We start from the raw sequence: 25,181 nt of genomic DNA on the forward strand, positions 1-25,181 counted from the left end.
AAACCCTTAGCAATGTGTCTAGCATATAAGCCCATCACTATCATCAATCTTCAAAACCATATTGGGGGTAAAATATGGCAAGTATTATTTAATAAATATGGAAGGGTGACTTCAGAGTTAAAGTAACACGTACAAAATCATATCGCTGGTTAAAATATGACAGGGGTTAGAAAAAGCAGTGCTTATGAGTCCTTAGTCCAATACTCTGTATCATGGATTTCTGGACAGGTCCTTCTCTTACTTCATCAAAACTGGTAACTGTTGGCACTCTCATATTATTAGCATAATCTCAGTATCTGAAAATTTTCAAACCCATTAATAATTTAATTTCCTGCTTACATCAATAAATGATGATGAGTAGCAAACACCAAAGTCACAATGAGACTTGGATGTAGGTGGTTAATTAGACAAAATCATTAGCTGTATACTACTTACATTTGCATAAATATAATGTATATAATTCAAATTTGTCCATCAGCAGAATTATAAAGCATGACACATCATGGAATTTCAGATCTGTGCACAAATAACTACAAACCAAGTTACATAGGTCTGTGGTATGCGTCAGCTGAATGAAGGTAACAAGAGGCAGCTCTGAATGTAACAAAAAGGAACTTGAAGCTGAGATCCCACTGCCTCCCAACATTACTTCATGCACTCAAACAGTGGAATGCCACCACTGGCTTACCAGCTCTCAAGAGTCAACTGCTATATTTTCAGGAAGTTTTTGAGCCAGTTAAACAATCATAATTAAAAATTAAGGTATATTAAGTTTACAACTAAATTATTTTTAAAACAAAAGTATTACTCAAAACTCATCACTTTCTAATTACTTTCTACATTTTACTATTAGCTACACTTTTTAGTATCTGTATGTGGAAATACTATATATGGGGTTCTACTGTGCACCTCTTCCCAATCCACATTCAGTAACACATTAGTTGCCTGGAAAAGGCCACAGTGGGAGTATTTACACCATGGAAATCAGTAATCGCAACACATCAGAACCCCCTCCTGCATTCCTCCAGCCTGAGAGTCAGCTATTTACATTAACAAGTACAACACTGCCTCAAAATTATGGACTGGTTGACTACCTCTTACTGGCTCTACCAACCAATATTTTACAGATCCAATTAAGAAGGTACCAAAATAAGAGGAAAATGAATGTTTAAAAAGTTAGCAAAATTAATTAATATCTTTTGAAGCCATCTGTTTTCTCCCAACAATCCCTTCAAATATACAAGTGTTCCTCAAATATCGACACACATGTAGATTTCCTCTTTGTCTAAGAGAAAAATAGTGGTCACATTAACCTTACTTTTAAATAAAATACATACTCAGAATTGTCATTATACTGAATCAAAACAGGGTGAAATATACAATAGCATAAAGAAAAAAATGCTAATTTCCCATTATTGATGAGAAATTTGATTGAATAAAATCAAAAGGAAATAAGTGAAATGATAATCCCTATTACGTCCGTGGCTGGAATGGGGTACACAGGAGACCAGAATGTGCCACCCCTAAATATGCCACTATAGCATAAGGATTATTTTGAGCTGAAGGCAATTGAGGAGCAAATACAAGAAAAGCTCTGTGTCCTCCCCTCCTTGCATAAAAGCAGAACATAAACTTAAAATAGTTCTCTCTTACTCTCTCTACAAGAAAGGACAGTGTGATAGCTGAAGACAAAGTCAGACACTTAGGAGCCTGGAGAAGGTACCAGAGGACTCTACATAACAAGCCTTATTAACTAGCCTTACCTACTGTTTCTTTGCCTTCTCACAATTTGCCTTCCCCAGAGTCCCTTTCCTTTGCCACTTCTTTGTATAACTGTTAACTGTTTTGTATGACAGTATAACTTTGTATAACTGTTAACTGTTCTTCGTATAACATGCTTTATAAGTTGAAGTTCTAAGCCACCTCTTTGAGAATTAGCCATTTTTCCCTTGGTATTTCCCACGTATACCCTGCCCATGAGGCGTACATGTCAGTAAACATTGTTTGTTTATCTTTTATTAATTTGTCTTTTGTAATGGGTTAGTCTCAGCTAAGAACTCAGAGGGTAGAGGGAAAACTATTTTTTCCTCACCCACAGGGTAAGAATATTAGGAGAGGAAGTCACAGGGGAGGGTAACCAGGGCCTCGAAGGCCAGGTTTAACACACTGGCTTTTTGTCTATTATTATGATTTCGACATAATTTTAGACTTAAAGAAAAATTGCAAAAATTGCTGAAAGAATTCTCAGATATCCTTCATCCAGATTCTCTAAATATTAACATTTTACTTGATCTCTCTCTCCTTTTCTCTTCACTCCCCTTTACCCCTAAAAGCTTCTGTGTTTTTCCTTACAAGGAATGCTTTTAACTTCCCACAGTACAATGATCAACATTGGAAAATTAACATTGAAACAATTATCTAATCAATAGACCTAATTGTGCTTTTACCAAATCCTAACATATGCTTGATAGCAAAAGAAAATTCAAGATTATGCACTACATTCTGTAGTCACTTCAACCTCTTCACTGTAGAACAGTTCTTGAGACTTTTTAAATTTGTTTTGAAGAGCACAGGCCAGTTAGTTCATAGGAAGTCTCTCAATTTGGGTTATTTGATGTTTTCTAATAATTAAATTCAGATTATACACTTTTGGTAAGAAAACCACAAAAGTGATGCTGAACTCTTCTCAGTGCTTCCTGTCAGGAGGCACATGCTGTTCATCTGTCCCATCACTGGCAAAGTTAACTTTGATCATTTGGTTAAGGTAGGGTTCCACTGTAATGCTACAATTTCACCATTTGAAATTTAAAAAATATGTTTTGAGCATACAATTTGAGACCACGTAAAAATCTTGTTATTCTTCAAACTTTCATCCACCATCTTTAGCAGCCAGGGATAATTTCTGCCTGAATTGATTATTAGAATAGTTCACAAATGGTGATTTTCTTCATTATTTGACTTTTGACTATAAATAAGAGCTTTTCCTCCTCTCCCATTTATTTGTTTGCTTGAATTTATTTACTTATCTATTTTCTTTGATCACTTCCTTACTTTTGGCTAAATATAAAATGTTTTAGGCTCATTTCTTTCTCTGCCCCAGACCTAGAATCAACCATTTTTCGAAGGAGCCTTAGCTCCTTATAATGGAAAATGATATTTCAAAACCACACATCAATAAGTGAATGAAAAACTGTAAATTTTAATGAACTTCTCTCACTTTAGCCAGATGTTATTTAAATACAAGGGCAGGTTTCCAGCCAAAAAAGCTATGTCTCTATTGATTAAAAATATAATTATTCATAGCACATAAATTAAAAAGCACAATTCTCTAGAGACTACAAGGGGTCTTATTTTGGCATCTCTACCTACTAAACATATATACTTAGGCAAGTTATTTAACCAGTCTGTGTTTTAGTTTATACTCTGTAAAATAGGGATACTAATATTTCTATCTTTATCATGAGAATTAAATAAGTAGATGCATGTAAGTGCATGGAATAGTAACTGACATTAGGAAACGGTCAAGACATGTTAGCTGTTGTTAGTAATAATATAATTATACTAATTATATTATTATATTCATATTTATACTAATTTACAGCACTTGGAAAAATTGTATTATATATTATTTAATATTCTTTACCTATCCGTTACAAATTACCTACATTACTACATTCACTTGTAAATAAATTAAAAGTGAAACATTTCATTTCAATTTGGTTCTAAAAATTTCTTACACAGAAATACCAGTGACTACAGCAATGTGAAAGAATGTGTGTGTACGTACATCTTTGTAAAAGATAGTGGCAGTGTGGGAGGAATATGGGTATTGAAATCTGGGGATCAGCTCTACTACCTAAAAGTTGGTTATGTAAACTATCCAAGTTACATGATCTCTCTAAACCTAAGTTTTCTCATCTGCAAAACAGGGCACTACTTACTTTATAGGACTGCTAAGGAGTAAATGATAAAAAGAATATGTAAAACTTCTAGTACACTGTTAGACATCTACTAGAATGCCCATGACATGCATACATACATATATTCATACATGTGTGCATAATGCCATATACTGTATAACATTTTATTTTACAGATGTATAACACTATTAGTGGTTTTAATTAAAAAGATAAATACATATTTAGTATTTATTAAGATGTTACATTTCGCTAATGTACTTTCTAATTTAAGAAACAATTCCTATAAGCCAAGATAATTATTGCCAAGGTTTATGAGTGGTAAGTTAACACATACTAAAAGACAAAAATGACTGGAGTTTTACCAAATCCTTAATGTGTACAAAGCTGTGGTTTTTTAGTAATTTGGATTTTTGAAATTTCCCTGTCTCTAACTCAAATATAAATCATTTGAAAATAGCCACAGGTTTTAGTAGTAAAAGAAGAGAAACACACTTATCAAACTTACCCTTAAAATGTCAGTCTTCAACTGCAGTTCTGTCGGTGGAGCTGAATGCATTAACCCCAGGAGAGTGCCCATGTCATCGTCCCCATTTGGAGAGAGCACCAACTGCTGGATAGTCATCAGGGCATGCTGCCGGCATTGAGGGTACTTCACTATATTATGTGCACATCTCGCACCTCCAAATTCTCGGAAAATTCCTTAAAGAAAGGAGAAAGAATACAACATGGGCTAACTGAAAATATTTTGAGACTTGTCAGATGGATTAAAATTCAATTCTTTTTGTAAATACAGTAATGAAAGAATGCAAATAAAATCTACCTAGCTATTTCACCTTTTACATTACAATACAAAATTGCACTGTGGATGTCAGCAAAGGCATATGTACATTTTCTCTAGATTTCCTTAATGCAAGATTAATGCCCAGATATGTTCACCATGTCCAAATTCTCCAAATCCAGAACATTCAGAAATTTTATAAGTAGACACCAGGAGATCCAATACTGAAATCAATTTATATAAAAGTGTTTCAGATTGAACAATGCCCCAAGTAAGTGAGATTTAAACTGAACAAGACTTTCAAAATAGTAGGAAGAAAGGAATGGAATAAATTATGGGAAAAATTACAAGGAACCAAACTTTTTTTGTTAGGTGGAGCACAAGAACAAAAAAAACACAAAGTCTATAGTAGAAAGTATCAGTCATTGTATTGCTCTGAAGCCATTACATAGATTGATTTATTTAATCCCCATCTCCTACAGTACATAAATGGAGTAGTGTGGCCAAAGTCAAACAGCTAGTAAGCGACAAAAAGCAGGATTCATACCTACATAGTCCAGCTCTATAGCCTATGCTCCTGCTCACAAGTGATACTCTACTCACATCAAATACCATCCTCTAGTATAAAAAAATTGAGCCAAGTGACTTAGATCACTAATTAGTATTTCTTCCAAGTAATTCTTCTATTCTTTATGCTTTTAAAACACCTTGTACATACCTCTATTATAGTTTATATGAAAGTCTTAGTACTGTTGCTTGTATGTTTGGTCCCCCATGAAACTTGGGTTTCCTCCTGATTGGTGTTTTAATAAACACTTGTTGAATGAATAATTGACAGTGTATTTTGTTGCAGCATCCACGGTCATCTCTATTTAATGGCTTTCTATTTGCTAACTTCATAAGAACTATATGACCTTGCAGTGAGTGTAAGCCATGTGCTTGCGATTCAACACGAGGTATTTGTGACATTCTTTGATTACATGAAGACCATGTTTATTTACCTCTTGAGTGACAGTTAGAGCCCATTACATAATCATAATGGCTAATATTTTTTAAATACTTACTATGAGCAAAGCACTGTTTTAATTTTCTGAGATTACACAGCTACTAATATATTTCTTAACAAGGAAAAGAAAATAGTAAGGAAAAGAAAATAGAAAGAAAAAAAAATGGGAAAATGTTTGGCACTCTGAGAGATATATTAAGTGACTCTTGGTCAGACTGAATAAGCTCTCCACTCCCCTACATGAGAACTGTCCACTGCAACCGTGTGACTCTACGTCATGTCATCAAAAGCTAATTTGCCAAATAAATTCTAAACCTAGTTAGTGGAAATAAGGAAATTATGCATTATACTATAGACAAGATATTACTAAGATACTCATCAAACTTCATTATATTCATTGTTCTAAATACCTACTAAATTCATTCAAATCTGTCTTGACATTTGCCAAACTGTACCTAAATAATTACTTATATATTTATGTGTATACATCTTTCTCCATTAGATAATTCCATTGGAACAAGAATTATTTTATCTTTGCTTGTCCAACATCTAGCATGCATGGTGCCTGGGACACATAATATATCTTAAATATGCTGAATGTTGAGTTTTTCTGCATTCAAGCAAACAGTCATGCATTGGTGTAAGGAGTTCATTTGTTCATTCATTCATTCATTCATGGCTTCCCATAACACTTAAAATACAATCCATACTCCTCACCGTGTCCTAAAAAGCTCTCTATGATCTGGGCCCAGCCCACTCATCTGAATTCACCTCCCCTTTGCTTATTCCTCTCAAGTTGTATTAAACTTGTTGTCAGAGTCTTCTGATGTTGACAAAAATTTGAAGTAATTTTTTCAAAGGAAGGGTGATATTCATACATTCAGTTGGACTGTCTGCTAATCACAGGTAGAAAAGGACTAAAGAGAAATTGAGACCAAAGATAAAGCAAAATATTTAATGAATCTAATCTACCTGGGAAAGGTTAAGTTTTATTAGAGAATCATTTTTCACTATTCTCCTAAGGTTGTAACATTAAAATACTTGTGTTATTAAAAAATTAAGAAATAATAGTTATATTATTTAAAAATTAAGAACATCACCATATGAAGCAAATACATAAGAAAAATTTAAATGAGCAAATTATTTAAATAAGAATGCATTTATGTAAGTCAAAAATTAGTAAAAGTATTTTAAACACAAGGAACACTATAAAAAGCAATTTTAAAAACATTTTGGAATAGTAACGATGTTACATTTTGTCATTAATATACTACAAATGGTCAAAAGCATTGCATTTTTAGGGACATGATTCTACCATCATTGAAACAATAGTTTTTTCTCTAAGTGACAGGAACATTTCAGAAGCAAGAATCACAAGAGAAGACATAAACAGAGGTAATCTCCTCCCAAAACATTTGCTTGTGGCTTGTCTAATTACCTGCATTTGTGTTTGATCCTTGAAGAAGCACTGTTAAGGTCTCCATAACCAACAAAGCCAGGTGTTTTTGGTCTTCAACTGAACCATGATTTCTTGAGTCCCCTAGGGAAAAGGTTTAAAGATCCAAATCACAAAAGTGATAAGCTTTTTTCTCAATTCAGTTATATTTTAATAATTCCTTTTATTATTTCTTTAATATTCACTTTCACCATTAATACAACTGCTATCACACAACCTTTAAAATGATACATATATCCTACATCTACCAAGATCAAGCTCAAAAATCAGTGTTAAAAAATTTTATTTTGGTGTGGCCAGAAAGTAACAAATATTAAAAATAAAAATGCCAAAGTTAATGTATCCTTCTTACAAGGGTTTTCCTTATCAAGAAGGTCAAAAGAAGAATGCTAGATCTTGATGAAAAGGAAAAGTTTACGAATAGTGCTACCGATTCGACTTGTATTAATACATCAAATTGAATACCTACTAATTGCCAGATACTACTGTACTTTTCAGATTTATCAGAAAGGTACCTAATGATAATACGTGTGTGTACATAATATCACTAAATACATATTTATTTGCTCTCTATGTTTTAATAAAAACATTTTCAGGCATCTACATATTTAATTATACTTAACAATAATTAGTTATAATTAATAACAATTCTAATGATTTCCAGAAACTTTTTAAAATTCCCTCTTTGAATCAGAAAATAGTAGATACTAACTATGTAGATCACACATGTTTTCCCTCAGTTTTTACTTTACTTTAAACTCTCTTCCATTACAATGACATAATTCTAGGCTCCCCTTCCCCAATTCCCTAACAGAGGTTGAATGAACAGTTCACTCTGGTAAGTATTCACTAGGATGTCACAATGACACACACTAGGAAGTCACTTAAATCAATAACCAAATGAAAGGCACAATAAGAACAAACAACGTTCCCTAATCCCTTTGTCAAATAAAAATAAAATTATGGAAAATACTTTACCTTGTTCATTTAGTGCCTGAGTTGGATCCTTCAAGAGGGCAGCATATTTATGCAAAAGATTTACCATGACCTCCAGAAGGCCCACCTCCCTGAACACATCTTTAAATATGTAGTCATGTCTTGTAAACTTGAGAAGTGTTTTCATTGCAATAATGCTACAGTGGTAAGAAGAGCTAGATTTTAAGAGGATACTAACACTAATAAGTTCTTTACAAGGGATATAATTTAAGCTAAAAACAACAAACTCTAGCATCTCAAAGTATTTGCTTTGTACTTCTGGGAGTTTAGAAATCTTCTCCGCAAACTGTGACAGTGTGTGCTGTGACTCTAGGATGAAATAATTGGCATTGTCAGCCATGTAAATATTTGTGATGGCATCAAGGATGATTTGGGCAAGGAAGCTGGTTTTTGCTTTTAAAAATGCATTCTGAAGAACTGCAAAGGCCTGGATGTTTCTCACACTGTGACCTACGATAGAAAACAAGAACACAAAAGTAGGTGCTATGTGATATTTTAATCATGACAAACTAGTCCGTTTAAATATATAATGAATTGTAACATTTATTAACTATTTACTAAGAGTATACCCTGTTTTCATAAGAGGTCTTATTTTTCTTCAGTTTCAAATCATTTAATTAACTAATTAAGCCTTCAGTTTATCATTATGCATACTGTAATTCAAGAATGGTATATATTGAAAGATTAGACTGTTTTAGGGAGAATAAAAGCATACTATATAGATACAGGCTTCAGAGTTTGGAAACTGGTGGTGATGCATTTTATTATCTGTTATGACCTTGGCTATCAGAATAGTTACTTCTCAATTTGAAAAGACTTCAAGGCTGAAGAAGTTACAGGTCTGATAGCCAGCAAGAAAGAAAGCATGAAAATAGAAGGGAAAAAATTCTCTAAGTTTCTATTTTTCCTCTATAACTACAACACTGTAATTTCTATAAATTTTAGTTTAGAAATTTGTTTTCAAGCTAAAAGTGCAACTTCTTTACATAAACATTTGTTAAAGTGATTTAAGGACAGCTACTAGTTATACTTTTAAACTTCTAATTTTCAAACACATCAACTGGAAAAAAACAAAATCTTAATACTTGGCTATTGCGATGTAAATTAGTGACAATAATTTTAAAGAAATTGATATAGAAAGTTATACTTGAAGTGCATGAAAACAAATGTTTGCCTCTAAAAATTGTCCCACATCCACACTATTAGGAGTACTTTGCAAGACTGTCCAAATAACGCAGAACCTTACAGAATAAGCTGAATTTTAGAAAGAGGCAAACACAGAACCAGGAAAAATAAAAAATGGGTTAGAAACATTGCTTAGAAATCCTGGCTTGGGCATTTTTGAAAAATACAGAGATTTTAAAAAATATTCAGTCTGCACATGATTTCAATTTGTTTTTTATTTGTTTGTTTATAGCTTATAAATTTATTCCATACATGGCAAATACCAAAGATTTATCTTTATTTCCAGTGGCCACGAGTCTGTCTAAGCCTGTTTTTTGGTCACCTACAGATAATAAAACATGAAGATGTCCTTAAAGGAAAAATCAACATCTCATCATGCTCTTTCCCCCCCGATAATTGACATGATTATTAAACTTAATGAAAGTTTAAAGGGCCTAGAATAAATTGCCAAAATGATCTTGAAAAGAAGGAACAAAACTGGACAACGTAAATGACCTGATTTTGAGACTTACTATAAAAAATACAGTAATCAAGACAGTGTTGTGCTGGCTTAAGGACAGACACATAGTTCAATTAAACAGAATTTAGAAGAGTCCCAGATACATGGTCATATACGGTCTTTTCAACAAAGGGTCCTAGCATATTCGAATATCCATACAGAAAAATAAATCCTTACTTCCTACCCTATACTATAATTAACATGTACTATAGACCTTAATGTAGGAGGTAAAATATGAAACACTGGAGAAAGAAAACATTGGAGAAGATCTTAGTGAATTTGGATCAGGTAAAGATTTCATCAATAGGAGAAAAAAAAAAAACCCACAAAATATTTTAAAATAAAAAAATTAAACATTATCAAAATTAAAAACTTCCATTCTTCAAAAGACTCTGTTAAGAAAAGGCAAGTATGCTCTAGGAGAACAAAACATGAAGGATAAAGGACTAGAAAAGGACTCACCCAAAATATCTAAAGAATTCTTATAACTCCAATAAAACAAACAACCCTAACAAACAATGGGCACAGAGATTTGAAACAAAGGAGAGATACAGATGGCAACTAGGCACATGAAAAGATGCTTATCTTCATTAGTCATTTAGAAAAATAAAAATTAAAAAACAATTAGATGCTACTACAGACTCACTAGAATGTCTAACATTGAAAAGTCTAACGATACCAAGTGTCATTGAAGATTCCAAGCAACTGGAACTTTCATTCGCTGTGGATGGGAACACAAAATTTGGAAAACAGTTTGGCAGTTTCTCAGAGTTAAACATACGTTTACCATATGACCATATGTGTACATAAGAACTTGTTTTATGTGAATGTCCACAGCATCATTACTCACGATAGTCAAATAAATGTCTGCCAACTGGTGAATGGATATATAAATCGTGGGATATCCAAACAATGAAATATTAGCCAGCATTAAAAGGGATCAAACTTCTGATACATACAATAACATGAACGAATCTCAAAAGTATTACTCTAAATAAAACAATCCAGATATGAAAGACTACATGCTGTATAATTACAGTTAATAAAATTCTAGAAAGGGAAAAACCAAAGCAGATTAGTGGTTGCCAGGGCAAGGGGTGGGGTGGATGACTGCAAGCGGAGTAAGAAAATTTTCTAGAAGGACGGGAAGAGCCCATATCGTGATTATGGTGGTGATTACGCAACCATACACGTTTGCCAAACTTATCAAATTCAACACTTAGACAGATTTTAATGTATGCAAATTATACCTCAATACTACGGACACACAAAGAAAGACGATATATTTCACATTCCATCCATATGGAATATAGCTATCTCCTTTGGTTCCTACACTGACCATACAAAATAGTCCATGGGAAATAGATAATTCTGAATTGTACAGGAAACTCAAAGTGATATAACTTGACCCGTTCATTTTACAGAATATTTTGACAGTTTTTCTGAAGAAGACATTGATGTTTAGAAAGGTTAGGTCACTCATGATCACATAAATTCTAACTCAAGTCAAATCATTTGTACTAACATAGACATTATGTTACTGGATTCTCACAACCTCAGAAGGTGCTAGGTTATACAATTATTATCCCTGTTATAGATGAGACAAAACCAGGCAATAACACAGGTGGAAGATAAATTTTGCAATATTAATTCTCTTATTACAAAGATATACTATTGGAATTAGCCAATAGCAAGTTCAGATTAACCAAATGAAACAATAAAGTATGAAATAGGAAGTACATTGCTGAGTCATTTTTATATTAACTCACAGAAAGAGTTAACTGTGGAATCTATAAATTAGAAGTTTTATGAGAGACCCCTATTTTTTCTTAAAAATTAAGTACAATGAAACCTTGAACCACTCAGGCAATCATGTGTGGATTTCTACCACCCTTATTGCAGAGACTCATTTATACAAACTATGCACTGAGGGTACATTATATCACAGTGAGTCTGATGACTCCATCTATTCTCATTGATTAAAAACTGTTGACGTCTACATGATAAAATGCATAGATATGTACTGTGAAATTTAAATAACCAGATATGTTGGTATTTTTTTGCTAGTTAAATTTTATATAAAAATACCATGACTCTATTAATATTTAGTAAGTAACAATCTTGAGAAAGAAACTATTAAAGGCCTTAAGGCTCAGATTCTTTTGGAATAGTTACTGTGCATTTAAAAAAAGTAAACAAACAATAAAATCAGCTTGCATTCTTATGTAACTATATCTTAACCACAAAATAAGTTTTTCTTAAGTATAAGATCACTAGATATGAGGATCCAAATATTAGGAAATCCAGACCATAAAAATTTATCCTCTGACTGAATGAAATGTAACTTCTTTGCACTCAGGTTTGCTTAATTTTAAGTAAAATATAATCATTTATACCTCAGACTTTCCTCACATATCTAATAGGTATAGAGATTAGAGTGTGAATTAAGAACCATCCATATAAAGTAGAAACGTGCGAAGTGTCAAAATTCAAAGAAGCATTATTAAATTTTTTCAATGTTAAAATGAAATACTATAATATAAATCTCATTGTTTGATTTTATGATATTTTATCATATTATTTTCAAGTATTTGATCTGCTAGACTAAAGACTGTCACTAAGACATTTTTACCTAGACAAACCATAAAAAGCACAAACTTTAGCGAAAACCAATATATTTCTTTTATAAAAGTAACATAAAGAATGACCAAAGTAAGATAAATTTATTCTTTCTCTATTTCTCTGAATAGCTCAGAATAGAGGGGGAAAAAAAGACTCACCTTTGCCTGCAGGCTGAGGTACTGCAAATCCAGGCAATAAAAAGGGTGCCCCTGTGGTAATACCAGCTGGCTTTAGTTCATTGACACCATATGTTGTTAGAGAAGTTATCAGATTAACCAGATCTTTCAAGGCATCTTTGGATTCTGCCTCTTTTGCTTGCTCCAATCTAGAAAAAGAATGATATTTTTCTCATCTGTTATGTTCTCAAATTTAATAATGCATTTTTCAATTTTATGTGCAGTAAATAAATGTATATTCTAGGAAGTTTCTTCTTACAATTTATCCTATATAGAAATATACTTTTAAAAAAATCTATGAATTTTATTATAAAACATTATGATGTATTTGAAAGAAAATCCTACAAATAGTTAAAAGGCATAATTTAAATCCTGATTTTGTCTCTAGCAGTGTTATTTTAGGTAAATGACTAATCTTTGGTAGAAACTCTCCATATAATAAAAGAATTAGATTAAACGATCTTTCAAGTTCCCTATAGGTTATAAAGTTTCACTGTTTACTACCAAAACTTATCAACTGTTCTTTCCTAAGACATTTTCTCTATTAATAATGTTTAAAAATTAATTCCTTGGGTAGAGTTCTAAGAATTATATTTGTATTTCATAAATTAATTCTGGTACTCTCAGAGTACATTTAACTAAAGTTCTAAGAGACTAACAATTTTTTAAAACAATTTTAACTCCTTTGGAAAGAACACTGGGGTCCATCAGGGAATTATCTTTTGATCATGGCTTTACTGAGAACACAAAATAGGGTGTAAAAAAGATCTTTTTAAAAGAATAAGATTTATTGGGGTTTTCCTCTCAATAGAAGTAATTATTAACTTTAAAATAAACTTGAAAAATGCACAAAAGTAGGAAAAAAGAAAAAGTATGCTTGGTCTCATAACTGAGACAACCACTTTTAACATTCTAATATATTTTAAAATTTGTCTCTTTTAATGTGAAAAGTTTTTACAATAGTTATTCTCATATCATATACAGAATTTTATAACCTGTTCTTTTTTGTTTTTTGTTTCATTTACCAGTGGTATACATGTGCTTCTCCATGTCAGCATAAGCCCTCCATTGATATGCTTTTAATGGCAAAGCCATCACAGACTTGGGGAGGGGAAGGTGGGACAGCTAGTGGAATACAAGAGCACTAAAATACATAAAATTTTGTCTACATTTAAGATTTGTATCTTTAGGATCAACAACTATAAATAAAATTATTGTGTTGAGCATGAACATTTTTGAGGCTCCTGAAAATATCTTGTCAACCTGTGCTCTCAAAAGATTGCAGCAATTAACACCCCAATGGTAATGAGAAATGGTTATTTCATCAAATTTCATATGTCATCTTTTAAATATTGCATATGCAAAATTATATTGTTGAGGGTTGCCTAATATTCATAAGTGACAATGAGGTTAAACTGGTGTTAGAAATAAGAAGTTTACAAAATAGTGCTATCTTACAATAGATCTAGTGATTTAAAAATAACTAATGGCCCAGGAACAGCTAGTGGAAAATGAGTATCTTCTTCCTAATAAAATTTGTAACCAGCCATTTTCCATGTAGATAAATGCACCATTTGGAATGGAAAAGGGAGTAATGAAACATTTCTGGAATGAGTAATTTGTTTTATACACATATTGTAAGGTCCCATTCAATCAATAATTATTCTTGTTATAAAATACATTAATAAAAACAATAAAAATAGTATTAAATATGGATAACCAAAATATAAATAAGCAAGAAGAGTTTATACTTTAGGAAGATGTTAATTAGTTCATCTAACATCCTTTTCCTCAGCTACTGAAGAAGAGCAGATTTATTCTTCATATCTACCCTCTGATTCCACCATGTCTGTGGCCTGCATTTCCCAATTTAATTCTAAATTCACTTTTTCTACTTTGTTGGCAGAGCGGGAATAAAAAGAAGGGAGTAAAGCCAAGAGGACGCCCACGTATACTTTATACAAGTGTTTCATTGATTTCTTTTTCCTATAACCCAAAGCACATTGTTTCTTTTGATAAGAAAGACTGAGTAGACATTTAAAATATGTTCTTAAATTGTGGGGTTTTACCTAAGCAAGAGATCACAAAGAAAATTATATCCTTGCCATATCCGAAAATCATCCAAAAGTGTTTGGGACACATCGCTGGAATCTTTGAGGAAACAAGAAAGCCCAGCAAACATTTCGACAATTTCTAGGGGAGACAGGTCATCTGATTGCTGCATATTTTGAACACAGGTAGATAAACATTCTTTTTCTGTAAGAATAAAGAATTAAATAAGTATGTATCATTTATGTCAACTGCTTAAAGAAAATTTTCTTCATTCTTAACTGGTTTAATGAAACATTAAATTTTAACATATCTGCAAAATACTATGAGATAAATGTCACAATTTCTAAAAGTAAATATAAGATTTGAATTCATTGGGAAAGTCCTGCCTCTAAGTAGTGAACAAAAGATAATACAGAGACAGGTTGATAAAGTTGATATTAATTATAGATTTTACAATATATTTTAATGTTTTATCATTAAACAAAATGATTGGCTACTGCCAAATGATATTTTTGATCTTTTATATTGATATTGTAACAAGATAAACACAAAAAACTATCTTCTAAGTTTAAGAAGAAAAATCCAATAATTAATTAAAAGTTTAAATTAGAGTGAATATAAACCAATGAGATACAAAAATACTTCAAGAAATAAAATTTTTAGAATCATGTTTGTACCATATATTACTAGTTTAAAATACAGTTATATGCTATCATTGACTTTGAGGATTTGTGCCATTTCAAAGAAGACTTTACCTCTCTTATCTTTAGTAAAAATTATCTATATAAAGAAACAGTATCACATAACAAAAGCTAAGAATATTTAACACAGGAATAGAAGAAAAAAACATTTAATGACTGACTCATGTATTAGGTACCAGGTTTCCTATATATATTTTAATAATGGCAAGTGAACAAATAGTTGTATTAATTATTTTGAAAGTGTTTCAGTACAATAATATATATGTATTAAATAAGTGGACTACTTGAGATGCTAAGGCAATTGTCTCCTATATAGACATTTTCAAGGATAGTTGTATACCATATATGAGTTAACCAGATAATTTCTCCTTAGTGCTGGTAAAGAATCTACCTAATTCCATATATGCTACATTGGACAGATTATTACACAGCTACTTATGAAATATCTTCAGAAAGACTGGTAACTGCAGCATTTCAAAAAAACTTTTTTCTTTCATCAGTAAAAAAAAGAGAGAACAGACTAACTATGACATTATGACTGAGCATTCACACAACAATGAAATCCATCGTTCAGAATTTATGAGAATTTCTTACATTTGAAATGCTCCACAAATAAAAAAATATTATTTTTTTCTCCTGAACAATTTATTTTATAATTTAAAGAACAATCTTTGGAAAACTGAGAGATAAAAGTAAATCTGTCATCAAATGAAGAAGAGAAAAGTGGAAAAGATTTAGAACACAAAATATAAGGAGGTATAAAGAGATATTCACCATGAATATACTTCACTACATTGACACTAAGACCGTGACGGGATATGGTCATAAGGACTTCTCCAGCACTCTTCCTCCAAGGCAGGTTATAGGGAGGGCACCACGAGGTTATTGCACTAAATAAAAGCTGGAGATCATCTTTTTGAGCCAGCTCCTCCGCCGGAGAAACAAAACTGCAGAGTTTCACTAAGATCTAAGAAACAAGAGCGTATATAAGTAAATAAATGGTTGAGGGAAGGAAAGAGCTAGAAAAGGACTAGATCTGAATATCACTAAAAAGTTTAGATTGAGCATTGAGCAGTGTTATTAAAAACACAATGATTAGTACTCTAACTTAGGTAACATTAAAAAAATACCCCTACAATTTAGAAGTGTATGTTAAGAAAGTAAACCAGCTGTACTTATATCAGCTTATTTTTAAAAAGCATTTACTATCCTCTCTTTACCATAATCTTTGCATACCTTTTTCCTTGAAACAGGCTAAAACAGCATTACCTTTCAACATCAACATTTTATTTTTCTAAGTTAGTTCTTTAATTCTTAGTTTGTCACAGATGAAATGTAATTTTCTTTTCTAAAAAGGACAATTTTAGGGAGATGAGAAAGTAAAAATAAATCTTTAAAAGCAAAGGTATTTTGAAACTGTTTCACTTTTCTACACAAGTAAAAGGGGAGATTAGAATAATATAAATCATCTTAATTTCGAAGTAGCCTTTAATTATATCTAATTGCCAAAAACTTTCTAAAGTCTGGCTTTTAAAGAAAACTCAAGACTTCTTAAACTCTAGAATACAAATGTTTTCCTTAACTGTGATTGGCAAAATACACAGTCCATAAGAGCTCACAGCATTAAGAGCCTACTGGGTGATTCAGCAAAGGTCTCTGCCCTCAATGGACTCTTCCTTCTAATCTTAGATCAGTATCAGGAAAAGTTAACTTTTCTTCTCTGTGCTAAATTTTCTCATCTAAATACTTTGAAAATATATATAATATAAATAAAATAACTATAATTTATGAAATCATATTATGCTCTTGAAAAAAGAGTGCTTTATGAAATTTGGGTAATTCAAAATCAGTGGGAAAACTGCTAAATAGAAAGAGGTACTTGAAATATGTTTTATCCGAGAAAGCTAGATCTTCCTTTTCCTATTTCGTTCAATATAAAAACTTGCTTAGATATAAGCTTTCTAATTCATAGCTGGCAAATATCAGGAAGAAAAAAACAGATTAAGAATTCAGAAAAACAACAAAATATTAATAAAATCAGTAAACATGCTCCACCCTTCAATGCCTAGAGAAACTGCTGGGTACTGACTGACTGTTAACATGTGTAATATGTGTATCTTTTCCCATATGTGAACACAGATAGTTAAATGCAACAAAAAGGTATATGCTCAAAGGGGTATATTGTTGATTATGCTTTTTGTTGTTTCTGACACTGCCCTATGTGATTAGAGAGACAGATATCATTTCTCTAATTTGTAACATAGAAAACAAACCCCAAAATAATAGAATGCTATTTTCTAAATCAAATCTCTGCTCTAAAAAAAAAAAAAAAGGATTTAATGATTCCTTGAATTTGTTGACTCCTACGATAATTGGTTCTTAATTTCTATGGGCAAAAGGATTCTTACAAATAACCTAGTATAATCCTTTCATTTTATAGACTAGAAAAGTGAAGAGTCTACTTCTCATTCCTTTCTGCCACTACACTAACCACCTCTTTTTGTAGGGATCCTGCAACAAAGTCCAACCAAGTGTGGAAGAGCAATAGTTGGCCACATCAACAGAAAATGAATGCCTGCATGAAGCAGTACCAACTGCTAAGGTTCCAAGAAACCATCTGTCACATAATACAAACATAGGGATTTCATCTATCATAAAACATTTATTAAGCTTGTCTCAATCAGTTTTCTAGACAAAATGATGAAAACAATATCTTGGGCCGGCCTGTGGCTCACTCGGGAGAGTGTGGTGCTGATAACACCAAGGCCACAGGTTCAGATCCCATATAGGGATGGCCGGTTGGCTCACTGGCTGAGCATGGTGCTGACAACACCAAGCCAAGGGTTGAGATCCCCTTACCAGTCACCTTTTAAGAAAAAAACAAAACAAAACAATCTCTAGCCTGTGATGAGGAACTAAAACAAAGGATGTGATGCACTAAAAGGAGCACTGACTAGGTGTTAGGAGAGCTGGTTCTCATCACTGCAACTTACCTGCTGTGGATCATATACATGGATATCAGTTTCCACAATTGTAAATGAGAAGTTTGATTTAAATCATCTTTTGAGTTCTGGTTGGACTTAACATTCAAAGATTCCGGTATGCTAAAATGAGTCCCACATTCTTTGAATGTCAGCACCCAATGCTTTCAAACATAGGAAAAAAATTTAAGCTTTAAGAGAAAATTTTGCTATGCTTACTTAGGTATTAGAAGTATAAAATGCAGCTTCCATTATTGCCTAAGGCATTAATTATTTCTTTAGAAAGTCTTTATTGATAATGGGACTGCTATTCAAATCAGCAAAGACTAATCCACTACATTCATCAGCAAAGACTAATCCACTACATTCATCAGCAAAGTTTTCAAGCAGCTTTAATTCCTATGTGATTCACTGCTTCATTTATGCCCTTTGCTTTTCTCATCCAATCTAATTCCGGAGTCAGATAAACTTGAATTCTAATCCTATTTCTCCGTTTGCTCACACAATCATGTTGAGGGCAAACAAAAGCTCTGAAGTCATTGGGTTGTCTTGCAAATTATATGAGATAAGAGATGTTAATCACAAGCACCAAAGTATTTAATAAAACAAGTGATCAATAAATATTTTTGGATATAATATTTTATCTGAAAATCCCAGTCTTTTCCTTTCTAAAGCTGCCTTTGTCTCTCTCTCTCCTGTCCTTTCATCATCAGCACCTCTACAAAGCAGAGTCATTCTTGCAGTAAAGACTCCAGTAACATCAGGTGAGCATGCAACCATTATTTGTGCACGGCTCTACCTTACCTACTGCATATGCACTGTCTTCTCTATTCTCTTCCTATTGTCCTGGCAACAGCAGCAACCACAGGTATTTTTATCTAATGTTTACTATGTGCCAAGCAAAAGACCATAGCTTTACATATTATTTCATTTAAACCTCACAAAAGCCCTTTAGGTGGATATCATTTTCATTTTACAGTTGAGAAATCTGCTTTTATTTTTTTTTAACTGACTATATTTAACTAGTTTCCACTTGTGAGGTGGATTCTAATTTAAACACACTTTCTTATTTTTTCCCTATCACTCAGCTCCTCACCAGCTATGCACTTACACAAAAATCATTCTACATCTTCCTGCTAAGTGACTCTCCAGGGGACTGTTTCCTGGAGACACATCTTGATTTCCTCTGTTTGGGAAGTTTGGGGCATACCTAAAGGGAATGACAACTCTCTCCCAGGCTAGCGTCATTCATCGACACTAACAAAATCTTTTCAGGTTCCCATGATATTGTACCCACCAGGACAGGTGAGAGAATACAGGTGGGCTTTGTTTGATAATGATGACTGATCTTCCTAACGATCTCCCTGCTTCCCTGCTTGCTCCCTACAGTTTACTCTCAACACAGCAACCAGTATGCTCACAAGTCAGACCATGTCACTCCTCTGCTCATGGAATTCCGAAGAATTCTTACTCCAAGTAAAAGCTGGAATTCTTACAAAGTCCCGTGAGGCCAAACATTTCCTGGCTTGACTACATTTTCCTCTCATCTCTCATTGCTCCGTCCGTCCCAGCCACACGTACCTCCTAGCTGTGGCTAATCAGACACCTGCCTCAGGGAATTTGTACTGGCTATTTCGATTTCCTGAAACACTCTTCCCCAGGTATCTTTATTTATTTTTTATTGGTTATGAATATTCATGGGGTACAAAGCTGATTGTCACCACTCATGCCCAAGATGTGATGGCCAGATCCATACCAGCAGCATGCCCATTACCAAAAATTACGATTATACCCTGTGTCCCCCACCCAATTATCCCCAACTACTCTCCCCCATTCCACTTTGTATCCCTAGGTGTACTCTCTCCCTCTGCCTTTCAAGTTACATAAAAGCTAGACACAAAAGCATTATTGTTATCACTGTGTTTTACTTTTTACTGTGGTAAAAAACTCATAAGAGAAAATCTACCATCTTAACCATTTTAAGTGTACAATAGTGTTAATTATATGCACATTATTGTGCAACAGATCTCTAGAACTTTCTCATCTTGCAAAACTGAAACACTATACCCACTAAACAATAATTCCCTTTTTTTCCTTCCCTTTAGTCCCTAGCAACCAGCACTCTACATTTTGTTCTAATTATTTGACTACTTTAGATACCTCATATAAGGGGAATCATAAAGGATTTGCCTTTCTGTGTCAAATATGTGTTTTTAATACAATATTAGATAGGCCCATGGACACATTGTATTCTGAATGTTTGTCAGTTACTTATTTTGAAAATTTCCCCCCAAGAAAGGATATCATACACAATGACTATATTCACAGGCTAGCTAACAAAGGTCTACTAAACCTTTGTCAACCCACAATGCTATTAAAAGGACAGTGGTAACAGTGGGAAAGAAGAGCTTTACAGGCAGCGGACAGAGGAGGTGGCAGTAGCCACTAAAACAAACTGGCTTTATAAGTTAAATATTTATAGGCTAGGGATTCCTGTATAAAAACAGCAATTAAACATAGAATTTCTTGACATTATGACAAAGATTACTCAAATCTTAATGATCGTCAAAAAAGTTTTCCTTGTTTAGTTCCTTTTAGAGATGTTACTGATACACCAAATGTAATCTTAATAGTTGGATCTGTTCAGAGAAACAAACTTGCTAACGCCTCACTCAAATATTCCTGAAAAAAGATTTCAATATTCCTTCTGCATATACAAGAAATGTGACAATTATATGAGATAAAAAGAATGAGATACTATAAAAAATGACATAGGTAGATCACCTATTTAAGGAGTGCACCCATTTCACTTTAAATAGGGCTATGTAGATGACCAGGTAAATATCACCTCCATACCTGTACAAAAACTTTCTGGAGTAGTCCTCGACGTTCTGCTAGAGGTAGCTCATTCTGTGCACCTCCAACTGCCTCAGGCACATGTGGAAGGTCAAAAAACAGATATAAACATTTAACCAGGGTGGAAGGCACTGACATCGTTGTCATGCAGTCCACGGTTTTCTGGAAAACAAACCAATAAATAAGTGAATAGACAGACAGAAAGACATAACTATAATTGGCATAGTGGAACAATTCACAATTTTGTTTTTTTGTTTTCTTTTGTTTTGTTTTTGGTGGCTGGCTGGTACAGAGACCTGAATCCTTGACCTTGCTGTTATCAGCACCATGAGCCAACAGCCAGCCCTGCTTAACAAATGTTAAGCCAGAAAATTATACAATCAAGATAACTTTTTAAATGCATATAGGAATTAAAAAATGACTCCAACTGAGAAATACTAAATTTCCCATTTGTACAAATATTGAGATTGGTATGTTTGTTATGTAGTAAATTATTTATTAAATTTGATATTTATTTACCAAGAAGCAGAATGTTTCAAAGAACATAAGCTTTAGGATTTAGAAGAAAAGGCGCTTAATAACAATGGACTTGGACAAACTACTTAACTTCCCTGGGCCCCACTTTTCTCTGTTATAAAATAGATAGAATGGTACATTTTCTTAGGGTTAGTATGATGGTATATACAATGATAAATACAGAGACATTAAGCACTAAATTGTATATTAGTAGTTGCCTTACTATCATTTTTATATTTATTCTTATTGTAGCTTCTTGGGGCTGGAAGGAAACTTGAGAGACGTAGTCATCACTGACACAAATACATCTCTATATTGCTTTTAAAGATTTCCAGAGGAAGAAATTCTAGACTTCTCATAGTAAACATTTCAATATTGTTCAGAAGTATGATATAATAATTATAAAAATTTTCCATGGTGCGGTTTGGAATATAGAGTTTTACCTCACTGGAGATCAATAGGTTGGCATCATTAGTTGATTAGTTCATTTACTTTCTCATGAAACATTTACTGAGTGCCTAGGGTATGTCAGGCTGTGTGCTGGGGGCTGGTCATACAAAGTCAAAGCAGCCCTGCCCTTCAGAAGACCACAGTCTACTAGCAGTTGCAGACCCCTAAGTACCTATGATTTAATCTCTTACGTCTAACAATGCTAGTGCATACTGGTTAATATAAAGAATGACCCATACTGCCAGAAATGAAATAGAAAAGTGTAAGAAATTAAAATAAGAATGGAAAGACTACCTGGAATATACATATAGGAGGTTAGGCCATATGATACAGTATGTTTGAGGAACCACAGATTCCAAAATTGCTGACTCCTGAAAAGCTACAATAATAATGGCTTACTTTTAATTAGTATTTATTATATAACAGGCATAAAAGGCTAAGCAGTTTATAAAAATTATTTTGTCTATTCCTCAAGTTAACCCTACAAGACAAATGCTACCACTGTGTGACCCTTATTTTACAAATGGATCAGTTGAGGCTCATCACTCACATACACTGCTCTGGGACAGAGAGCTGGTTAAGTTGTCCACAGTATGTATACTCAATGACCTAGGAAAATGGTCTTGATTCTAGTCTGACTTTTATTTTGTGGGCAGTGGAGACCCAGTGACGTTTTACATACAAAAAAGTGATAGAACTAGACTTCAGAAAGTTAGCTGGTGTTACTATAAATCATAAGTTAAATATAGAGAGCCAGAAGGTAAGAGTAACTAGGAAGCTAATACAGAAAACCCTATGAGAGACTGAGCCTGAACTAATGTGGCAGCAGGGTGACAAAGAGGATAGAGTCTCAAAAACAATCACTTACACGATCTGGACCCTTTCTACATATCCAGTATCATTTCCTGCTTCAAATACTCTAAGTCCTCTGTTCTATCCATCTACACTGTATTATTTCTCAACACCGCATGTCGCTACATCTCTAACACACTGAAACATCTGCAAAGTCTCAAACTTTCCTTAATTCTCATCTTCACTCTTACCCTCACCTCCAAAATGTTTAACTCTCACATTTCTATTTCCATAGCACTACGTATACCCCATTATTGTATTTTATGGTATTAAATTTCTCTGCTTCATCTCCGCCATCCACATGTTCAATCAGGACGATGTTTTAGTCATATCCGTATCTCGCTGTTGCCAGCAGAAAATGGGACTCAGGGCCGAGCCCGTGGCGCACTGGGTAGAGTGCGGCGCTGGGTGCGCGGCGACGCTCCCGCCGCGGGTTCGGATCCTATATAGGAATGGCCGGTGCACTCACTGGCTGAGTGCCGGTCACAAAAAAAGACAAAAAAAAAAAAAAGAAAAAGAAAAAGAAAAAAAAGAAAATGGCACTCAAACAAAAAAGGCAATTCAGAACTAACAATGAATTTTCCTTTGATGTTTCTTTTGGGGCCATCAGTTAGCTCACTTGGGAGAGTGTGGTGCTGGTAACACCAAGGTCAAGGGTTGGGATCCCATTACTGGCAAGCTGCCAAAAAAAAAAAAAAAAGAAAGAAAGAAAGAAAACAAATGTTTCTTTTTCCAGTTAGATTTTTACTAGCTTTTCCTTCCCAATTAAGCAAAGTGGCATGATTTTTCATTTTCATCTCATTACTGATAAATTTAAAGTATAACTTGGCATCCAAAGTTGTATTTGGCAACATTTTCTTTCAAGTGATTTTCTCCTGATTTTCTTCTTATACTTTTAAGTCCATCTATTCTGTGAATGTTTAAATTAATCAACATTTACTGAGTTTCTACTATGTGTTAGGTATTATGGTAGAACACAGTCTGCTCACAATTGAGAAGGAGAGATAGAGCATCTACAGAAAATATGAATAAAACAGAAATATTGCAATTAAAATATATTAATATTAAATATTAGTTACATATTATTAGTAAACACTTAAATATTAAAGTAATAGCATATAAAGATACACTATTCTAAACCAAATTTTGGCATGGTATCATAGAGGCATTTATAGATACCTAGCATCAACAGCAAATAGAATTGGCATTTTGTTAGTCATCAAGTATAGTCACAGATACATAAAAACAATGTGTAATTTAGGACTATCTGAAGATTATTTAGGGTGACCAACCATCCCCATTTGCCTGAAACTAAAGAGTCTCCTGTGATGTAGAACTTTCTATGTTAAAATTTGGCAAGTCCCAGGAAAAACAGGACAAGGTGGCCACACTGATTCCTGGGTAAAAATACAAAAACAAACAAACAAAAAACCCAACCGAAAAACAGCAAACAGAAAAGGGAAACCAGACCATTCATTCCAAGGAAAAAATCCAAGTGTTAATTACTTTGGGCTAATGAGTACTTTCAGGATGTTGATACTAGGAAGTAAGCATTATTTCTGCTGCCACCAGTCACTATAGTTTGTAAAAGGAGGTTTATTCAACCTTCTAAAATCCAGAATAGAATTATCTATCAAAGTCAGCACCAATCTTAGGAATGTCTGTTGCCTAAATTTAAATGGACTTTCAAACACCTCACATCATTCAATAATGGAATTTTCAAAGGTGACTGTGAATAAACCTCCTTCATCACCAAAACACAGAAGGCCAAAAATCAGGTACCTAAATGCGTTATTAATTAGTACATACAACATATGTCATGACAGACACTTAAAGTTGATTTAGAGAAAATAAAAAGCAATCTGCAGAATCAATCAAGTGAGAAAGGAATATATATCATCCTGAAAAGATCAGTGTGTCTTTATTTTCCATAAAAATTAGAAAAATGTAAAAGTATTTTAAAGGTCATTTATTCCTTATTAGCTAAGTGGCCTTAAATGAATAAGTCAGAGTTCCCCTAAAATTGGTTACAGAAGTGTTGGGCTAGGTCCAATGGACCCAAAGTTGTGGGCTAATTGCCGCCAGCCAAAAGTTGTCCATCTTTGCCCAGCATGCTGTACAAATGGTACCACGTT

At 33.3% G+C, this 25,181-nt stretch overlaps 1 protein-coding gene across 9 annotated transcripts in view; it reads right to left on the reverse strand.

Annotated features, from left to right (window-relative positions):
* WDFY3 (WD repeat and FYVE domain containing 3) overlaps nucleotides 1-25,181 on the reverse strand; it is a 273,216-nt gene that overhangs the window by 125,188 nt on the left and 122,847 nt on the right. For 8 of the 9 annotated variants that reach the window (XM_063108855.1, XM_063108857.1, XM_063108854.1 and 5 more), the window contains 7 exons: nucleotides 21,229-21,390; nucleotides 16,166-16,358; nucleotides 14,708-14,894; nucleotides 12,621-12,787; nucleotides 8,139-8,606; nucleotides 7,143-7,244; nucleotides 4,426-4,619 (listed from right to left, as the gene is read on the reverse strand). In XM_063108855.1, the coding sequence (XP_062964925.1) occupies nucleotides 4,426-4,619; nucleotides 7,143-7,244; nucleotides 8,139-8,606; nucleotides 12,621-12,787; nucleotides 14,708-14,894; nucleotides 16,166-16,358; nucleotides 21,229-21,390 (1,473 nt within the window). The remainder of the gene's footprint in view (nucleotides 1-4,425; nucleotides 4,620-7,142; nucleotides 7,245-8,138; nucleotides 8,607-12,620; nucleotides 12,788-14,707; nucleotides 14,895-16,165; nucleotides 16,359-21,228; nucleotides 21,391-25,181) is intronic. The other variant, XM_063108859.1, reaches the window with a different exon arrangement.

Source organism: Cynocephalus volans, chromosome 9 (genome assembly GCF_027409185.1).
Source record: "Cynocephalus volans isolate mCynVol1 chromosome 9, mCynVol1.pri, whole genome shotgun sequence".
NCBI lineage: Eukaryota > Metazoa > Chordata > Mammalia > Dermoptera > Cynocephalidae > Cynocephalus > Cynocephalus volans.